At 51.9% G+C, this 19,485-nt stretch overlaps 2 protein-coding genes and 1 long non-coding RNA gene across 6 annotated transcripts in view; 2 read left to right on the forward strand and 1 right to left on the reverse strand.

Moving 5' to 3' along the window:
• LOC122226785 lies at positions 1 to 10,615 on the reverse strand. Its single transcript, XR_006205768.1, has 5 exons — positions 9,414 to 10,615; positions 8,887 to 9,018; positions 1,538 to 1,661; positions 957 to 1,379; positions 1 to 347 (listed from the first exon to the last, which is right to left on the reverse strand). It is a non-coding gene; the product is annotated as an uncharacterized LOC122226785 (long non-coding RNA).
• CHRNG (cholinergic receptor nicotinic gamma subunit) lies at positions 3,498 to 8,957 on the forward strand. The gene is made up of 12 exons (XM_042950521.1): positions 3,498 to 3,552; positions 3,757 to 3,896; positions 4,158 to 4,202; positions 4,364 to 4,473; positions 4,936 to 5,091; positions 5,894 to 5,991; positions 6,318 to 6,518; positions 6,699 to 6,813; positions 7,027 to 7,141; positions 7,891 to 8,107; positions 8,324 to 8,457; positions 8,731 to 8,957. The coding sequence occupies exons 1-12, from the start codon at positions 3,498 to 3,500 to the stop codon at positions 8,902 to 8,904; spliced, it is 1,560 nt and encodes a 519-aa protein (XP_042806455.1). The 3' UTR covers positions 8,905 to 8,957.
• A 133-nt stretch (positions 10,616 to 10,748) lies between the features above and the next one.
• The window catches only part of EIF4E2 (eukaryotic translation initiation factor 4E family member 2), a 29,865-nt gene continuing 21,128 nt past the window's right edge, over positions 10,749 to 19,485 (forward strand). For all 4 annotated transcript variants that reach the window (XM_042950524.1, XM_042950525.1, XM_042950522.1 and 1 more), the window contains exons 1-2: positions 10,749 to 10,838; positions 17,666 to 17,780. In XM_042950524.1, the coding sequence (XP_042806458.1) occupies positions 10,819 to 10,838; positions 17,666 to 17,780 (135 nt within the window). In that variant the 5' untranslated portion in view covers positions 10,749 to 10,818. The remainder of the gene's footprint in view (positions 10,839 to 17,665; positions 17,781 to 19,485) is intronic.

A 19,485-nucleotide genomic window follows, 5' to 3' on the forward strand; every position in this document is an offset into this window, starting at 1 on the left:
CTGTTTTCTTGCCAGCAAAATGTGTGTATCATAAGTCCCGTCTGTGAGGGGCTGTGAAAATAGAATCTGCTAGTGGGCATAAAGGTACTTGCACGTGTCCTACAAATGTAAGCGGTGGTTATTTAACTCATTCCTCAGTTGTGAGCCTGAGTCACAGGGGATGGGCCTGTGGTCTCCCACATCCAAGGCTGACAGGGAGTCTGTAGGCAGATTGGAGCAAGCACAGAGGGCCCAACTAATCGTCTCCTGGATGGACACACCGAAGGTCTTCACAGATCAACCCGTCTCCCTCAGAGGGAGTTGGTGACCTCATTGGCCCAGGTATACATAAGGTGGGATTTTTTTGTCTGTCAAAGGAAATGAACAAAAGACAAACCATCTAGCGTCAAAACTGACCCTGGTTACTTCTGCCTTCCAATATGAACCGTGAACAGGTTCAAGGTACGAATCTTTAATTTTGTCCCTCTGGGTAGGGAAAGCGGCTTGGACTTACACCCATCAGATGAGCAGGAAGTCCAAGACTTCCCTGGAATCGCCCTCTACGGGAGGGACCCCGTCCGAGCCCCAAGAGGCCCTGAACCAGACCCCTCAGCCACTGTCCTTGCTTCTCTCTGCCACACGATGGCACTGTTGCCAACCGCCAGGTGAACCCCGGTTTCAGGCTCTGCTCAGGTGACAGCGACCCTTCCAGAGAAACAACCCTAAATGCCACGCCCGACCAAGGGTGCCCCTTGCCCAGTTTCCCGGGGTCACAGAAGGACCCCCAATGGCACCCATTCCTCCAGCACTGCAGCCCCAGGGTGCTGTCTGCACCGGTCCCCTTTATAGGTGATATGGAAGTGATAGAGGTGATATAGCTCCTTCCTCCCCAGGAAGTCACACCCACAAGGGGCCAGCTTCCTGTGAAACCAAAGGGTGTCCCTACACAGTCTCCCCAGGCCAGCAAGGCTACTCACCCTCCTTCAAACAGTGATGAGTCTGTTAGGGATGCACTGGGCTTCAAGGAACAGAAACACAAAGAACTGTGGTTCAAAGAAATAAGGCTTCCTCTTCACGAGACAGTGGTTGGCTGGGCTGTCCCACAGAGCTCCCAGGGACCCGGGCTCTGTGCTTTCTGCCCCGTCCTCCCTCCTTGGCGTGTTGGCTTTGTTCTCATGTTGTCGCCCTGCTCACAAGCTCACTGCCGCAGATCCACACTTCTCATCTGTGTTCAAGGCAGGAAAGGGGCCAGACATTCCTGACCCCTTTTATCAGGAAGCAAAAGCTCTCTCCTGGAGCCCCTTAGCCGATTTCTGCAGATGTCTCATGGGTCAAGATGTTATCACGTGGCCACCCCTTCCTCAAGGGAGACTGGGAGTAGAGCATTTCACTTTTCCAGCCTCCAGCATAGAAGGTGACAAAGGGGGAGTAGCTATTAGACACAAATGATGTCTACAGAAGATTTTTCTCTTAAAGTTGCCTCCCTTTAACCTCTTCAGGACAAAACCACCAGCTCCTCAGCTGACCCGCCCTCCTGAGAACACCAGAGAGACCTTACCTCTCTCCCACAGCAGAGAGAAGGTGAAAAAACAGGAGTTGAAATCTCTTCATACGTAGGGAGGCGGCATAATTCATACCAGAGGGAAGTCACGCTCCACAATCTTCCTTTTTCCTCCCCGACACTTGTAGGGAAGGGGAAAGGGAAAGTCGGAAATGTCGGAGCAACAGCCAGACCACCACTGCCTGGGTCAGAGGGTTTGGGAGGTGGTTGAATAGGTGGTCTGTCACTTAGCAGGAGCCATGGATGGTCTTGCCTAAGTGTGGTCTTGGGGGAGGGGGAGCAGAGAGGGGAAGAGGTTCTGCTCTGCAAAATGGGTGAGGGACCCGAATCTGGGGAGGACCAAAGGGCAAACTGGGGAGAAGGGGCACCTGGCTTTGTAATCTCCAGGGAAAGGGGGCTGGCTACACACCTAGATGCACATTGAGAGCAACGCTTAGGGGTGGGGCCCAGAGCAGGACTGAACACAAGGACACAAGTAGATGACCAGGGAAGGCAGGTGCCACCACCACTGTCCCCCCGACCCCAGAATCGCGGTGAGGACAGACAGGAGGGATTTGTGGCTATAGAGGCTGGGGTCTGAGCCAACCTCACACACGGATCCCCAAGGACTAAAAGTAGTAGGCTGATTTCCAATGTACTGACACATTAGAAATGTGAAGAAATGCTGGAGACCTCATTTGTTTGTGGGGCAGGAGGTAGGTGGCACTTTTCCTCCAGCCCTCAGAGGCCTCCACCACCCTGTCCCCCAGGATGCCCAAGGGTTGGTAGCACTTAGTCAAAGCTGCGTTCTTTGTCTTGCAAACTTGCTGGGAGGTCCTGACCTGTCTGCTTAGAATAGATGGTCAAACGACAGGTGGCCTGAGCCCATGGTCATGGTCACAGCCAGCAGCAGGGACCCTTGTTCCTAAACTAGCCTCAGCCCCACCCTTTCCCTGACCTCAAATTACAAAGCCGATGGAGTGTGTTTTCTGGCCCTTCTGGGTCCCCTCATCTGACTCTCCGGAGGCCGCAACCTTGATCTTGACCGCCTGCCTTACTGAACTCTGAGTTCCTATGAGCCGCTCAGGCTTATCCCTGCCTCCTCGCAGTCCCCTGCGAGTCCCCTGCAGCCCACCTAGCCTTGTGCCTGCCACATGCTGGAGACTCCCTTAGTCTGTGGATAATTTAATAAATACCGAGGCCACACTGAGGAGCCCCTATTCAGGGGCTGTTCTGTTCCCAAGAGCCCCAAGCTCCAGACCCTCCTCAACCCTCCTTCCTCCAAAGCTTACCAGGCCTGTGTCTTGTGCCTCAGAGCCTGGGAGGGCCCTGAACTGCCTGAAGTTCAAGTTATCTGAAGGACCCTGAAGAACACCCTAATTTGCATTAAGGTATCCAAGCCTGGGGGACCTAGTGCATCTCCCTCTTAGGCTTGTCCCCAGTGCCCTGGCCCAGTGGAGTAACCCATGAAGATGTTAGGCTAGTGGGACAGGTTCATGGTCCTCAACCATGTCATGGCTCAGGTCCAAAACGCCCCTCTAAACCACCCCAAATACTGACCCACCGGAGTGAGCAAAAGGAGGGAGCCCAATTTGGGGCGCTTCCTCGCACTCTGCCTCCCTCCCACACCTGTCCGTCCAAGGCTGTGTCTCCAGTCGCCCCCCCACCCCCCACCCCAGATGGAAGGAACACGGGCTGGGCCAACGGAGTCAGAGAGCGGGGATGGAGGCTGAGCCATCTCTGTTGGGGCAGATGGGGCCCCTCTGTCCCCTCCCCAGCCCAGGTAACCCGAGCCTGGCATTTTGTCCATCTTGGAACAGCTGACGCTGCTGTGGTCAGACAGCTGGTGGGGCCTAGCTGGCCTGGCCAGGCTGGCTGGGGTGGGAGCATGGGCTGTTACATGAGACCCGGAGTCCACATCTCTCTACCCTGAGTCGGAGAACTGCTGTCCCAGCCGACACTGTAGAGCTGCGGCACCATGTACAGGAGCCAGGGGCTGCCGCTCCTCCTGCCGCTGCTGGCTGTCTGCCTGGGTGTGGACCAGGGGCTCAGGAGCCTGGGGAGGCCTGGAGTAGAGATCCAAGGCCTCAGGGGATAGAGGGTCTGGAGGGCTATTGAGACCTGCTCTGCACCTCTAGTTCCCTACCTCTCCACATCACACCCTCTTGTGACACCCCCCCCCCCAACTCTTTCTGCCCCAAAGCCCCTGCACCCGGGCTCACTGCTGTCCGTTGCAGGAGCCCAGGGCCGGAACCAGGAGGAGCGTCTGCTCGCGGACCTGATGCACAACTACGACCCCCACCTGCGGCCCGCGGAGCGCGATTCGGACGTGGTCAACGTCAGCCTGAAACTCACCCTCACCAACCTCATCTCCCTGGTGAGCCATAGGCTTGTAGGACGGCAGGGGAGGCGGAGGCCCAGAGCACCTGGCCCCCGGGACCTGCTGGGGAGAGGAAGGGGCTGGCTCTAGCAGCCAGGAGGAGGAAGGACGCTACAGGGGAGAGGCTGGGGAGCTAGAAAACTCCGGTGAAGGATGCCCAAGAGGCTGGGGTCCTGTAGCGCCCAATGGGGGTCTGTAGGGACTAACATCCAGAGACGGCAAGTGATGGGGGCTCAACCCTCTGTTCTGAACCCCCAGAATGAGCGAGAGGAGGCCCTCACCACCAATGTGTGGATAGAGATGGTAAGAGGCCCCCCTGAAGTCCTGTACCCTGGATCAGGCCCCCTCCCTGGGGTCCCAAGGCCCTTGGAGCTGCCTGTCTTCCCCCACCCCCTCCCCGCCTCTTCTGGGGAGGGGGTGACTCCGTGGAGAGCAGGGGTCTGGCAACCCCACTCGCCCTGCAGCAGTGGTGTGACTATCGCCTGCGCTGGGATCCGCAAGACTACGAAGGACTGTGGGTGCTGAGGGTGCCGTCCACCATGGTGTGGCGGCCGGATGTCGTGCTGGAGAACAAGTGAGGAGGAGTGCGGGCAGGGGTGGGGGGACAAAACGATACAAAGGCAGGGCCCGGTAGGACAAGGGGGGCTCTGGGGAAAGGTGCAGACCGGGCCCCCTTTTCCGGGGCCAGGAAATACTGGATGCGGCAGGTGCTGCCGAGGGTAGGGCCTGGCCAGCAGACCTGACTCTCGACCTGGCTCACTCCATCTCCTCTGGGCTCGGTCGTCTGCTGGGCTGCGGCCCTCCCTCCAACGTGGGGGTGAGGGCGGCTCCCATAGAAGCTGTGGTGATTAGGAGGTGGGATGATGAGGCCTGGAGGTGGGCGCGGCGGGGAGGTAGTGGACCCTGTGCCCGGGAGGGGCTGGTGTCCCCAGGCCCCATCCACGCAGGACGCTGGCAGGCCTGGGGTGTGGGACTCGGCCGAGCCGGGGCCGCCGGGGACGTGAGCCCCCAGCCCCGGGGCCTGGCCTGTGCGCAGCGTGGACGGCGTGTTCGAGGTGGCCCTCTACTGCAACGTGCTGGTGTCTCCCGACGGATGTGTCTACTGGCTGCCGCCCGCCATCTTCCGCTCCTCCTGCCCCGTCTCCGTCACCTACTTCCCCTTCGACTGGCAGAACTGCTCCCTCGTCTTCCAGTGAGGCCATTTACCGGGGGTGCGGGTGCAGACCTGGAGAGCTGCCCTAAGAGGAACCTGGCTGGGGAGGGGGGTGAACGCGAGGCTTCTCGCCAGGGGTGCGGCTCCCTCTCTCTGGGGCCTCTGTGCCCGTCTCAGGCCCAGACACCTGCAGGTGCCCACGTCCCTCCCGGCTAAGCCGCAGTCCCCTCGCTCATCCTCCTTCGCTGCCTCAGTTTCCCTGCCTGTGCCCCAAGGGAGGAGTTAATGACTGGGGTGGGTGGGCAAGAAGGCATACACCTGCCCGCGAGGTACCAGCATGCACACACGAGCGCCACCCCACACGAGACGCTACACCCCACTCCCCATGGAGAGGTGGAGGTGCTCTCACTTTCCTCTTCCAGAAATGGGGGGAAGGAGGTCTGTGTGAGTGGGTTCCCACGCTTTAGAGAAGCAGTCTTTTCACAAGGAGACCCTCCATAACAAACAGATCTGAGAGGTACAGGCTGTGTTTTCTATGTTCTAACCATTGGCCCTTCCTGCCCTGGAGGCAGTGGAAGGGAGGAACAGAGTGGCCTTGGGCTCTTAACATCCGTGACACGCACTGAGCTGCAGCCTCCTGGCCCTTCAACAAAAACTTCCCTGACCTCCAGGGAGCCCGGGTCCCCTTCGTGCCCCCCATCTCGTGGCCAGGGCTCTGCGGAGGGCTCAGAAATTCCTAGCTGTACTTTTTGAGGCAAGACCGCCCACGGTTGCCCCCAGATGACTGTGTACGTGACCTCGTAGGTGGATCTATATGCCCTCAAATGTGTCCCCCTTCCAGGTCCCAGACCTACAGCACCAATGAGATCAATTTGCAGCTCAGCCAGGAAGATGGTCAGACCATAGAGTGGATTTTCATCGACCCTGAGGCCTTCACGGGTAACCTCTTCCCAGGACCCCAGCCGCACCTGACCTCCAGGGCAGGGCCAGGCTCGGTTCAGACCCCCTCCCGTGTAACTCAAGATGAAGGCTAGACTAAACCACACAAACTAGATTTTTAAAGACCCAGCAGAGTTCTGATTGCCCCACGATAATGTCTCCGGTTTTGGTGGGAGGAGGATCAGATATCCAATCTCCCTTTGCTGCTTCCATCCCTCGGTGGCACTGCTGTGGGCCCCGGCTGGCCGCCCGCAGCCGGGTCACAGGGGCTGCGGGGATCTGCCCAGCCTGTGCTCCCAGTGCTCACTCTGGCCCGCTGCCCGCAGAGAACGGGGAGTGGGCCATCCGGCACCGGCCGGCCAAGATGCTGCTGGATGTGGAGGCACCCGCCGAGGAGGCGGGCCACCAGAAGGTGGTCTTCTACCTGCTCATCCAGCGCAAGCCCCTCTTCTACATCATCAACATCATCGCGCCCTGTGTGCTCATCTCCTCGGTCGCCATTCTCATCTACTTCCTTCCTGCCAAGGGTACCTGGAGCCCGTGGGAGGGGAGCCACGGCCCCGGCCGGCAGCACAGGGGCTAGCTGGGAGGGCACAGAGTGGCACCACCCACGAGACCACCTGTCCCGGGGACAGGAATGGGGTGGGGGAGGAGCCCCATGGCAGGGAACTTGAGATCTACTCTGAGGGTCTCTTGGTTACGGGCAGCGGGGGGCCAGAAGTGTACCGTCGCCATCAACGTGCTCCTGGCCCAGACCGTCTTCCTCTTCCTTGTGGCCAAGAAGGTGCCCGAGACCTCCCAGGCAGTGCCACTTATCAGCAAGTAAGGCCGGCCCTCACGCCTACCACCCCCTCCCCCCCTCCCCTTCCTGGAATTCGGGGCACTACCCTTCTGCCACTCCCACCCTCCCATCCTCAATGCCAACCCCTCACCCTAAGAGATCTGGGGGAATCAGCTGCTAAGGGCGGGGTGTGTCTGGAGATGGAGTCAGTGCCAGTGGGCCAGCCCCACCTCCCGCCTACCTGACCCTGGCAGGTACCTGACCTTCCTCCTGGTGGTGACCATCCTCATTGTTGTGAATGCTGTGGTCGTGCTCAACGTGTCTTTGCGGTCCCCCCATACACACTCCATGGCCCGCAGGGTCCGAAAGGCAAGGCCCCTCTCTGCCCACTCCAGCATCCTCCAGTCCAGTCCACTCACATGCGTCTTCCTCTCCACCCCCTTGCCCTTCCCTACTCACCTGCCACATTCAGCAACAAACCTGCCCTGTGTGTATCTTGAAGCATGTGGATTAATCCAGACGGGTTAATAATAATACTGAGTGCTTGCTTTGTGGCAGGTGCATCATACATACTAACTCATTTGATGTTCATAAAACTCTTATGAGGTGGGTATTAGTGCCACCTCCGTTTTACAAATGAGGAAACTGAGACACAGAGAGGTTCATTAGCTCACCCAAGGTTGCATGGCTGGGAAGGAGAAGCAAGATTCTACCCAGGCCATCTGGCTCTACCCAGATGGCTCCAGGCCATCTGCAGCCCACCTGCAGCAGTCAGCCGGGACCCTTGTTGCAAATGCAGATTCCCAGGCCCGCCTCAGGCGTCCGGGGCTGGAACAGCAAGGGTGGGGCCAGCCTGTGGCCTCGTGAAGGCTGTGCAGCAAGTACCCTGGTGATTCGAATGTGCACACAGGTTTGGGGACCTAGGCTCAGTGCCTGGCACAGAACAGCCAAGCTGTACCAGTGTCAAGCCACTGTCCCTAAGGTGCTGCCTCTGGGCCCCTGGTAGCTTGAGCCCTCCATGCCAACCTTCACTCTTTGCTCTGAAGCCCAGCCCGGCTGCCCACACGTCCAGGTCTGCCGGCTACTAAGCTAAGCGCCCCAGAACATCCTCTCTCCAGGTGTTCCTGCGGCTCTTGCCCCAGCTGTTGCGGATGCACGTTCGCCCACTGGTCCCAGTGGCTGTGCAAGACACGGGGCGCCGGCTGCAGAACGGCTCCTCTCCGGGATGGTCAATCACAGCTGGGGAAGAGGTTGCTCTCTGCCTGCCTCGCAGTGAACTTCTCTTCCGGCAGCGGCAGCGCAACGGGCTGGTGAGGGCGGCGCTGGAGAAGCTAGGTGAGGCAGGAGGTATGACACTGGGGACACTCCAGTGCTCACTCTGGCCTGCTATCTGACGGGGAGGGCTATCTGTTGGCCAAGGCACCGGACACAGCCGATGAGTGTTGGTAAGTGTCCAGCTGGGGAGAGAGACACTAGGGTCGCTCAGGAGAGGCTACCTTCTCAGACTATTTCTTCTCCACTCGATTCCCAAACCTTACCCTCTCTCAACAGAGAAAGGCCCGGAGCCAGGGCAGAGCCGAGAGTTGTGTGGCAGCCTGAAGCAGGCCGCCCCGGCCATCCAGGCCTGTGTGGAAGCCTGCAACCTCATTGCCCTTGCCCGCCACCAGCAAAGTCACTTTGACAGTGTAAGGGGAACTGAGTACCCGGTGAGGGACTTGGACTTAAGATGGGGGCAAGATGAGTGGAGTGGCCGTGGCAGGGCAGAGGGAAGGAAAAAGTGGAATGGGGACATCAGTGCCAGGGGACTATGGCAGAACACAGGTTAAGGCCTGGAAGTAGGTGAGAGGGACCCAAAGAAACGGAGAATGAGAGGTCTGCTGGTGGGCCAAGGATGGCACATGATCCAGGGCAGGCTTGGTGTTCCTGCCGGTCATCCCACACCTGCCTCCCGCCCTCAGGGGAGCGAGGAGTGGTTCTTGGTGGGCCGCGTGCTGGACCGTGTCTGCTTCCTGGCCATGCTCTCCCTTTTTGTCTGTGGCACTGCTGGCATCTTCCTCATGGCCCACTACAACCAGGTGCCCCCTCTTCCGTTCCCTGGAGACCCCCGCTCCTACCTGCCCTCGCCTGACTGAGCCAACCATCGGCCGCCAGCCACGTGGAGTCTGATTGGCTGTGTTCTTCAGTGGCTGAGATCATGAGCGTGCTCTTTGGGAAGTGCCCTTCATGGCCATGTGAGCCAACAGGCCCTGAGAAAAGCATGGGAAATAAAGAGACCGAGCTGGAGTCCTGGAGTGGTTGAGAACGGCTGTGGGCAGGGTGTGCTGTTGGGATCAGCATCCGCGTAGCACCGGCTACCTAGTCCTGGCAATCCCCTCACTTCAGCAAAGCATTAGCAACTCCCATCATTTCTGAAGCCCCAAGGACTCTGTTTTTTACAATGTCCCCAGCTAGGCAAGGTCCCATCCCTCTAGGCCTAGGCCCCCTTTCCTTTTTACGAGTTCCCCACAGGTTCCTAAAGGAAGGAAGTCAAGAGAGATGTGAAGAGTAGCAGACAATGTTCTCTCAAAAGAATGGCAGTAGCCCGCTCCCACTGGCATCTCCCTCCCCTGTCTTCTGGGTGCTATGAGTACCCAACACTCACCTGCACCAGGGACCTTTCCATCCATATGCATTTTTTTATCATTGATCACAAAAGATTTCAGAGTTAAGAGCTCTTCACATCATCATGGAGAAGCAAGTCACTACTCCCCCCATGTTTCAGATGGGCAAATTGGGGCCCAGAGTAACAGGGGCTTCTCAGAACACTGGTGGCCAAATAAAGTTTGGAGTCCAGAATTCCCAACTCAGTTTTAGACACTCCAAGGAAGATTCATTCCATGGCCCGGAAAACAGACCCCTCTTCCTTCTCTTCTCAAAGGCCAGGGCATTTGCACTGGTGTCAAAGGTTGGTTAAGACAAGGAAGAGCTAGGCAGAGAGGCTGGGAGGTAACAGGGAACTTCTGGGCTTTGCCTTCTGGAAGGAGACCCTGACCAGCCTCGCTTGGCCCCACTTAGGAAACAAGATGGCCAGCTGAGGGCTTCCTGGGAGAGAGGCAAGGCCCTGATTTGGAGAGTACAGCTCCGGCCAGAGTTCTGATTGTGATGAAACAACTTCATCTGTCAATATGGGTACATGTTTCAGTTCCTATCTACCCTCATCAGAGGATCAAAGGTGCAGATCAAAGTGATTCAAAAATGTGAACATGCCACATGAAGACCTGACCATGGGACATTGTTAAGGGAGGGGAGAGGACCCCAGAAATAACCCCCCTCTCCCAAGTACAGGGTGGCTGGCTTTGGTGCTCAATCACCAGCAGGTTCATTCCATTAACTCCAGTGTAGGTGCATGCTGCCCCTGTGTATTTGGAGCAGAGACTTAGATCCTGGAGGCAATTTGATGATGGTGGGCCCATCTGTGGTTCTCTTTAGCTCCTCGCACAAGCAAAATTAAAAATACTACACTTGAGGGTTGCTGTGTCTAGCGCCTGGCACTGATTATCCCGTCAGATCCACACGGCAACACGAAGAGGCAGGTACTGTAATACAGTATGGACAGTACAGAAGAGGAAACAGTCTCGGGGAAGTTAAAACACAGTCCAGGATGGTGCAGCCGGCACAGGGCGTGGAGTCGGGATTTGTACGAAGCAGGCAGTCCGGAGCCCGCACAGTCAGCGACGCGGCTCTGCCTCTTCCTCCCAGCCGCCGCGGGAGGGGGTCGGGACCCTCTCTCGGACGGAAACTGTTTCCTTGGAGCCGCCGGGAAGGCGGGCAGGAGGGCGACAGGAACCCAGGTGGCGCCGAGGCCCGCAGCCCGCAGGGACCGCGAAGCCACAGCCTCCGCGCAGCCGCCCAGGCCGGGCGTCCCGGGATACTTGTCCCACACGGGGCCAGCGCGCAGACGTTCCGCTGCGCCGTGCGCAGCCGGAAGTGACCGGGCCCTAAGCGGGAGGGGACCTGGCGGAGCGGAAGTCACTCCGTGAGGCAGTGGCGACGGCGGCGGTGAGAGGATGAACAACAAGTTCGACGCGTGAGTGGCGCGTGGCCGCCCCCCGGGGCCCCTTCCCCCAACCGTTCCCTGCGCCCGCCCCCACCGGGGCTGGAGGCGACGAAGCTCTCCGGCGCCGGCCTCCCTCCCGGGCTTGGGCTGCGGGCCTCCCCGGCCCAGGCGGCCAGCGGGGACGAAGAGGGGTCTGGGGAGGCGTGATGCAGGGGCCCCAGAGACTTCGGGGTCGTACGGACCGAGGGCGGAGCGCGGGGTCCCGGGGAGGAGGTGGCAGTACCGCCCGGAAGGAGACTTGCGGACGCCCCGCCCCGGTGGATGCAGGTTGCCAGCGGCGTGGAAGGGCGGAGACCGCAGCGGTTTGGGTGTTTCCGCAGCCTGGCCTCCTTGCCTCTGAATCCAGCTTTCCACACACGCTCTAGCCTAGGAAGGTCACCTCGCTTCTCTGACTCAGTCCCCTCATCTGCAGAGTGGGGACGGTAACAGAGTCCGGGTCGCAGAGTTGTGAATACAGAGAGGTAATGTGGCTGTAGCGCCTAGTGGCTGCTCAGTTACGGAATGCTCCGTCTTCCTGAGGCTCCTTCCCACTTCCTTTCTCCTCCCCCTTTTCCCTTCTTCCAACACACTCACCAGGAGCAACGAGCTTGCCCAACGAGCGTACTTGCCATTGCCCCCTTCTCCCATTTCTGTATGTACCCTATCTGGTTCCTCGGTCCAGCATCAGACAATTGGAAATGCAAAAAGGACATGCAGAGTATTTTTGCATGTTTCCCCTCTAGCGATTTGTATCTTGAGGTAGTTCTTACCTCTCTTCCAGCCGTCTAGGAAATCTGTCCGATCCCCAGAGACCTAGGTTTCCAGCACCAGACCCGCCAGTTACCAGTTATTTGACAGTAGAAGAGTTACCCAACCATTGTTACCTAAGCCACGTTAGTGGTTAGTGCCCCGCTGCTGCTCTGAGTGTGGTAAGGACCAAATCACACTCAGCAGTGCTTAGAGGTACATTGTTAATTGCTAATAGTGAGGAATAAACGTAAAGTGGAATGGCTGTTGATTTAGGTTTTGACCTGCTGCTGATGGGACTTTGGGTTTTTTCCAGTACAATGAGTGCTGGTTTGCAAATTGAGGAGTCCTAGATTCCAGCACTGTCCGCAGCTCCTCGGGAATGTTTCCTGGTTGCTGAGAAGTCTCTGCTGCTTGGAAGAAGTCTTTGGCTGAACGTTTCCCCAGCCTGCTGCTTAGCTGAGCCCATTTCAGTAGGAATGGCCACCCTGCCCTCCGCTCCCCTATGTATACCCCTCGTCTTAATCTCTGCAGCACCTAACTCCAGATCTAAGTCCCTATAGGATTCTGCAAATCCTATACCCGTTCTTCCACTGAGTTGAACCGGTCAAGATTTCATCTTAGGAAGGTGTTTTTGTGGGTCATCTAGCCCAGTCCCATCCAAATCATTTGGATTTGGGGATTGCAGTAAGCTAATTTAAGAATGGTAATAATGGGGGTGGGGGGGCGCCTGGGTGGCTCAGTCTGTTAAGCGTCTGGCTCTTGATCTCAGCTCAGGTCTTGATCTCAACATTGTGAGTTCAAGCCCCACACTGGGTGTGACACATACTTAAAAAAGAAAAAAGAATGGTAATAATGGCTTCCATAGGCATCTTGCTAGATGCTTTTCATATATTATTTCTACTCTTAACCCTACAAAGGGGATCATGTTACCTCCTTTTACAAATAGGAAAATGAGGCCCTACAGATAGAAAGGCCCATATGGTGGGATTCAAACCCAGGTTTGTTGTTTAACCTTGATTCATGTACCTCTTGGCAAAAATTAACCTGGGTCATTTTCAATTAGTTCTAATTATTAACTGGTCCTTGTAGTATGCCCGAATTTTTTAACCTCTCTCTTCTAGCTGTGTAGGAAAAGAACCAAAGCTTTCGTTTATTTGAAATTAGCAATTGGAGACCTCACTCCTGCCCCTGGTTTTGCTTTTGTTTTTGTTTTTCATGTGAAAAGTCTGAGGTGTATTAAGTTTATTTATTTAAGTAATCTTTGCACTCAATGTGGAGTGTGAACCCGTGACCCTGAAACCAAGAGTCACATCCTCCTCTGTCTGAGTTAGCCAGGTGTCCCAAAAGTCTGCAGTTTTCAGACCATTGTTACATGTTTGGCTTTTATATATATATATATATATATATATATATATATATATATATATATATATATATTTTAGACATATATGTATATCTAAAATATATATATATATATTTTAGATATATATATATTTTTTTATTTTTCATTTTTTTTAATTTACACCCAAATCAGTTAGCATATAGTGCAACAATGATTTCAGGAGTAGATTCCTTAGTGCCCCTGACCCATTTAGCTCATCCCCCCCCCCCCACAACCCCTCTAGTAACCCTCAGTTTGTTCTCCATATTTATGAGTCTCTTCTGTTTTGTTCCCCTCCCTGTTTTTATATTATTTTTGTTTCCCTTCCCTTATGTTATCTGTTCTGTGTCTTAAATTCCTCATATGAGTGAAGTCATATGATATTTCTCTTTCTCTGACTAATTTCACTTAGCATAATACCCTCTAGTTCCATCCACGTAGTCTCCAATGGCAAGATTTCATTCTTTTTGATTGCCGAGTAATACTCCATTGTATATATATACCACATCTTCTTTATCCATTCATCCATCGATGGACATTTGGGTTCCTTCCATACTTTGGCTATTGTTGATAGTGCTGCTATAAACACGGGGTGCATGTGTCCCTTTGAAACAGCACACCTGTATCCCTTGGATAAATGCCTAGTAGTGCAGTTGCTGGGTTGTAAGGTAGTTCTATTTTTAGTTTTTTAAGGAACCTCCATACTGTTTTCCAGAGTGGCTGCATCAGTTTGCAGTCCCATACATGTTTGGCTTTTACACTCTTCACCACATGGTTCCTAAGGACTGTTCCTAAGATTCCAGTTTGCCAGCATCCTAAAAGTCCAGTGCCCGGAGTTGCGTACTGTAGTCTAAACTGATGCGCTCAGGTTAAAGAAGAGCTCTAACCTCCTCTATTTTGTGGGCCCGACTTCTATGAGCGTAACCTAGAACTATAATTGCACCCCACCCCCCACATTTGTCAAGTCAGTTAGCTACATTGTCATTGTTGCTGTTGACATGTGAAACTCTAAGATGCTTTCACTGTTCTGCAGTCCCAGCTGCGATGAGCTTGGTTTTCAGATCTAGATGCCATACTTGATTTTCCCACTGTTCTCTCTCCGCTAGCTTTTGGCGCACTCTTAAAGTATTGTCTGAACCTCCTGTTTGGCACTCATGCTATTCTGCTTTGTATTGCTTTGATTTTAGAAGTCCATTCATTAAACATGTTTGTTTTCTGCCTCTGTCTGATGCTGGACATGTAAAGATGAATTAGACCAAGTTCCCAGATGCATAAGGAATCCGTCTGGTTAGAGAATATGAGGACAAGCCTGGGTGGAAGTTTGGTGAGCTGACTTGGAGCCACTCAGTCTAGACAGCCTTAGAGATGCTAATTGCTTGCCTGTGTCTATGGAGCACGGATTTTTAGTCCTGACTATTTTGGCTCAAATCCAGCTTCAAGTTGGGAAGAGTAGCCTCTGGAAGATGGGATGCACGTGATTTGCCTTAAGTGAAAGCTTAGTGGGCGGGGTGGCTGGTTAGCTCTATTGTTATTAGAAATAACAATACAAGATGAAGGTCCATTAGGATTTCCTTTTACCATCTCCAAAGGGAGTCAGGAAGTGTGGTCCAGGGATCACAGCACTGTTTGTTTTTGAATATAATAATTTTTGCTATTTTTTTCTTTTCTGTTTCCTAGTAGTGATTAGCAGCAAAACCACTAACAAGAAAGGAACTTCTGCTTTTCTTGGGGCTAGTAAAAATGAGAGATGCTGGGGTGACTCTTCAAGATTTAAAGGGAAGGGACCCTAGAGGATATAGTGGAGGCTGGGAATTGAGAGAGAAATGGTTTGAGTCCTGGGGTATCCCATAAAGAAGAGAATTAAGAGCTGTCTTGGGCCTATGCCATATAAAAACCTATGAGATGTTTTTGATCAGGAGCCAAAAAATTGGCTATGGCATCATAGTGGGGACAAGTACAAACATTTATATGGTAAGGTTCAGAAGAGGGGAGCCTGATCCAGCCTAGGGAGAGATTAGGAAGTATTTTTAAGAGAAAGTGGCCCTCATCCCGAGTCCTAAAGGACAAGTTAAGTAGAGGAAGGGGGCCTCTCTGAGAGGAGACCACATGATGAGCACAACAGAGGGGTGAGATTGGAGAACTCAAATAAGTTGATAACACTAGAGTGCAAGGAGTTTGTTGGGACCAGGCAGGAGGTGATCTTGGCACATATACGCACATAAGGACCTTTGTACCATGCTGAGGCCCAAGTGTGCGTATCTATCTTTTCTCCTCAGTGAGGTGCTTGGGGACAGGTGCTCTGTAGCATCTGATACAGTAAGTGGCTTGGTAAAATATGGGACTTGTATGCTGTCCAGGCTCCTTTTGGAAAGTAAAGCAAACCAGCTCAAGTGTAATAAAGGGGAAGGCGTGTCATAAGCACAGATAACGTTCTCCCAGAAGTCTGAGGAGGTCACACTTAGTCAATGAGGTGGTAGCATCACCAACAAAACCACTTTCCTCTCCCACCTGATCTCTGCTCCATTCCCTTTCTCCCTACTGGCTTTCTTTGCATTTGCTCATTGTCTTTCCTTCATGGCTTTTCTCATATGGGTCCCATAGGATTGCCCCAGCTCCCGAATCTGTGTGATCTTTGATCTCCTGGATGAAAAGCTGAGGAAGGAATCGGCTCATACTTTTGAACAAGACCGCGAGGCATTGGTTATTGGCCAGGCTGGGCTGCCCTTTGTTCAAGTGCCCTTTATAATCATGTCTTGACCAGGGTGGGGATGGGGACGTTCCTGGCGTGGTGCGGCGCACCTGAATATATCCCACAGCTAGGACTGTGAAATGGGCAGAAGGTGCACCTCAACGCATGGTTAGTTTGTGCATTCTAATATTTATTGAGTGTTTTTTATGTGCGAGGCACTGAGATTTGTGGGCCAAAAAGAAGCAAAATGCTTTGCAATATGTTTCTGTAGGTATGCAAGGTAATATCTGTGTTATCATTTGAGCATTTCTAGTTCCTTTCTTGAGAATTACCCAGTTCCATTTGACGAGATAGTCGCTAGGGCCAGAGGTGATTTTGAAGAAGATCCATGATAAGCTAATGGTCCAGCTGTGTACCAAATGGCATTCTTATTATCCTTGTGAATTCACCTTCTGATTATCTTTTTGTCTGAATGCAGTGAGGTTTTTTAATTTTTTTATTTTTTTTAATGCTTTTTGTTTATTTTTGAGAGAGAGAGCAAGCAGGTGAGGGGCAGAGAGAGAGAGGGAGAAACAGAGTCTGAAGCAGGCTCCAGGCTCTGAGCTGTCAGCACAGAGCCCAACGCAGAGCTTGAACTCACAAACTGGGAGATCATGACCTGAGCAGAAGTCGGACGCTTAACCAACTGAGCCACCCTGGTGCCCCATGTGAACTTTATTTTTTTTTTCCAAAGTTTATTTTTATTTATCTTAGAGAGAGAGAGAGAATGCATCCCAGGCTCCACACTGAGCTGAGCGTGGGGCTCGGCTTGATATCACCTCCGAGATATCACTACCTGAGCTGATACCAAGAGTCGGATGCTTAACTGACCTAGCCTACCAGGTGCCCCTCCTGTGAACTTTACATGTATCTGAAAGCCTTAGGGTAGTTGCACTGCTTCTGGAAGGGTAACACCTACTATACATTTGACCAGACTTACTAGGCAAAAAAACATTCATTCCTTCTTTCAGTCATTTCTTTTTCTTTTCATTTAATATTGATTCAACATCTTGTGCTATGTGTTAGGGCAGCATCTTCTTGTCCTTGGTGCCGGAGATACAGACATTGATAAAATGTATCCAAGAGATCCGTTCATTTAATAGGAAAAACAGACATGGGAGGAATGGCACCTTAGGCTGAGGGGTAGTGTTTGCATATAGCACAACTGTGGGACTGTGGGTTGCTTTGGGAGATGGGAAGGAAAAGAGGATATCAGTAGGCAGGAGTCAGATTCTAGAGGATTTTACATTTTATCTTTACTTTATCCTACAGGGTGGGCATCAAAAGGCAAGGGACAGTTGACAGTTTTAAGCGTGGAAGTTAAATGATCAGATTTGCATTTAGAAAGATGCTAGTGGCCATATGGAGGATGGATAGAGAGTGGAGGTGATTTGTGTCGGGGAGACCATTTAGGAATTTATTGTAATAACGAAGGTGACAGAGAGAAAGGCCTAAGTTAAAGCAGTGGCAGTGGGGACAGATAGAAGGGATGGTTAGAAGTGGCAAGAAATCTGGTTAAGTTTTTTAAACATCATTCGAAATGCCAAAGCAGTTATATAACCCAGAAACTCTTCTCATTATTGACTCATATTTGGCAAAGAAAACAGTCCCTTAAAATCTACTCCTGAAATCATTGTTGCACTGTATGCTAACTAATTTGGATGTAAATTTTAAAAAATAAAAAATAAAACAAGTTAAAAAAAACCAGTCCCTTAAACTGCTTGCCTCTTGCTTCTTTGCCTATTAGCAAACTAGAAGACAGTGGTTTTTTTTGGGAATTCTTCCTACTTACCTTTTTATACTCCCTTGCCCTTCCCTCATCTCATATACATCTCATTGCCTGTATTCGAGTGACTTGGGGGGTGGTTATATGGTATAGTTCATTTGACCTGGTGGCTTTGTTGGGGAAGCAAGAATCAGCTCGGTTGTCACCTAACATTGTTTTACCTTCCCACTCAGATTGAAAGACGATGACAGTGGGGACCATGATCAGAATGAAGAAAACAGCACACAGAAAGATGGTGAGAAGGAAAAAACAGAACGAGACAAGAGTCAGGGCAGCAGTAAGAGAAAGGTGAGTTTTGTGCTGTATAGATATAGTTGCCTTTGGACTTGAGACTCGGTTATCTTGTGGAATCTATGTGAAAGATACCAGATTAACTCAATGGTGCCCTATTTTGGAATATCTGCTTTTGTCCTCAAAAAAAGATTGTTGAATCACTGGCGTTAATGTTGGGAGTTAGAACTTTTCCCTTGCCATAGGATCTTGAGATCGTGCCTTGCTTTCCAGCATTCACCCAGCATGAGGGATTAACTGTGCACTTGAATGAGACTATCTGTTAGTTCTAAGCTGTTGCTGAGTATTTCAAATCCTACACATCCTTGAAATTTTAGACTCTTTAGTCAGTAATAATCTAAGCTGAAAGTGACTTGGAAAGGAAAAAATTTAGAGAGTGAGAGATTGATGGGTCAGGTTTTTTTTTAATATTAAAACTTGTTTATCTGACAAGATCGAGCATTGTAGGTGCTAAAAGAGCACAAAGGTGAATGAGACTGTGGATCAAGGGGCTTACATTTAGTAGTAGCAATATTAATAGTAGCCGACACTGAGCACTTACTATGTGCTAGGCACCGTGCTAAGCACTTTACATCTATTAACTTATTTGATCCTCTCAGCAACTCTACGATATTATTTTCTTCATTTTGCAGATAAGCAGCTGAGGCACAAACAGGTTAAGCAGCTTGCCCAGGTCACTAGCCAGTAAGTGATAGGGTGTCATAGAGGAGGCATACTTGGCCTGGGAGTACTTGGGTGAGATAAGATATAAACATAAATACCTATAATAGGAAAAAAAGTTTAAAAAGCCATAGGAAAACAGATACAATGTTAGAGGAACTTAGAATCCGCTAACCACTGAAGAAATTTACAGTGTAGGGACACCTGGGTAGCCCAGTTCAGCTCAGCTCATGATCTCACAGTTTGTGGGTTCGAGCCCCACATCAAGCTCTGTGCTGATAGCTTAAAGCCTGGAGCCTCCTTTGGATTCTGTATCTCCCCCTCTCTCTGTCCCTCCCCTGCTCACACTCTGTGTGTCTCTCTCCCCTTCCCTCCCTCCCTCTCTCTCTCTCTCTCTCTCTCTCTCTCAAAAATAAACAAACATATGGGAATGCAAGATGATGCAGCCACTCTGGAAGACAGTATGGAGGTTCCTCAAAAAACTAAAAATAGAACTACCCTATGACCCAGCAATTGCACTAGGCATTTATCCACGGGATACAGGTGTGCTGTTTCAAAGGACACATGCACCCCCATATTTATAGCTGCACTATTAACAATAGCCAAAGTATGGAAAGAGCCCAAATGTCCATCGATGGATGAATGGCTAAAGACGGTGTGAGATATATACATATATATATATATATATACATACATATATATATATATATGTATGTATATATATATATGATGGAGTATTACTCGGCAATCAAAAAGAATGAAATCTTGCCATTGACAACTACGTGGATGGAACTAGAGGGTATTCTGCTAAGCGAAATTAGAGAAAGACAAAAATCACACGACTTCACTCATGTGAGGACTTTAAGAGACAAAACAGATGAACATAAGGGAAACAAAAATAACATAAAATCAGGGAGAGGGACAAAACAGAAGAGACTCATAAATATGGAGAACAAACTGAGGGTTACTAGAGGATTATGGGAGGGGAGATGGGCTAAATAGGTAAGGGGCACTTAAGGAATCTACTCCCGAAGTCATTGTT

This window comes from Panthera leo, chromosome C1 (genome assembly GCF_018350215.1).
Source record: "Panthera leo isolate Ple1 chromosome C1, P.leo_Ple1_pat1.1, whole genome shotgun sequence".
In the NCBI taxonomy this organism is placed as follows: Eukaryota; Metazoa; Chordata; class Mammalia; order Carnivora; family Felidae; genus Panthera; species Panthera leo.

What these genes read in the sequence shown, in the direction of transcription:
- CHRNG (XM_042950521.1), top strand. Translation starts at nt 3,498, where the DNA reads ATGTACAGGAGCCAGGGGCTGCCGCTCCTCCTGCCGCTGCTGGCTGTC. An exon ending in CCAATGTGTGGATAGAGATG is followed by an intron (nt 4,203 to 4,363) that starts GTAAGAGGCCCC and finishes CTCGCCCTGCAG; the next exon opens with CAGTGGTGTGACTATCGCCT. An exon ending in AGCAAAGTCACTTTGACAGT is followed by an intron (nt 8,458 to 8,730) that starts GTAAGGGGAACT and finishes TCCCGCCCTCAG; the next exon opens with GGGAGCGAGGAGTGGTTCTT.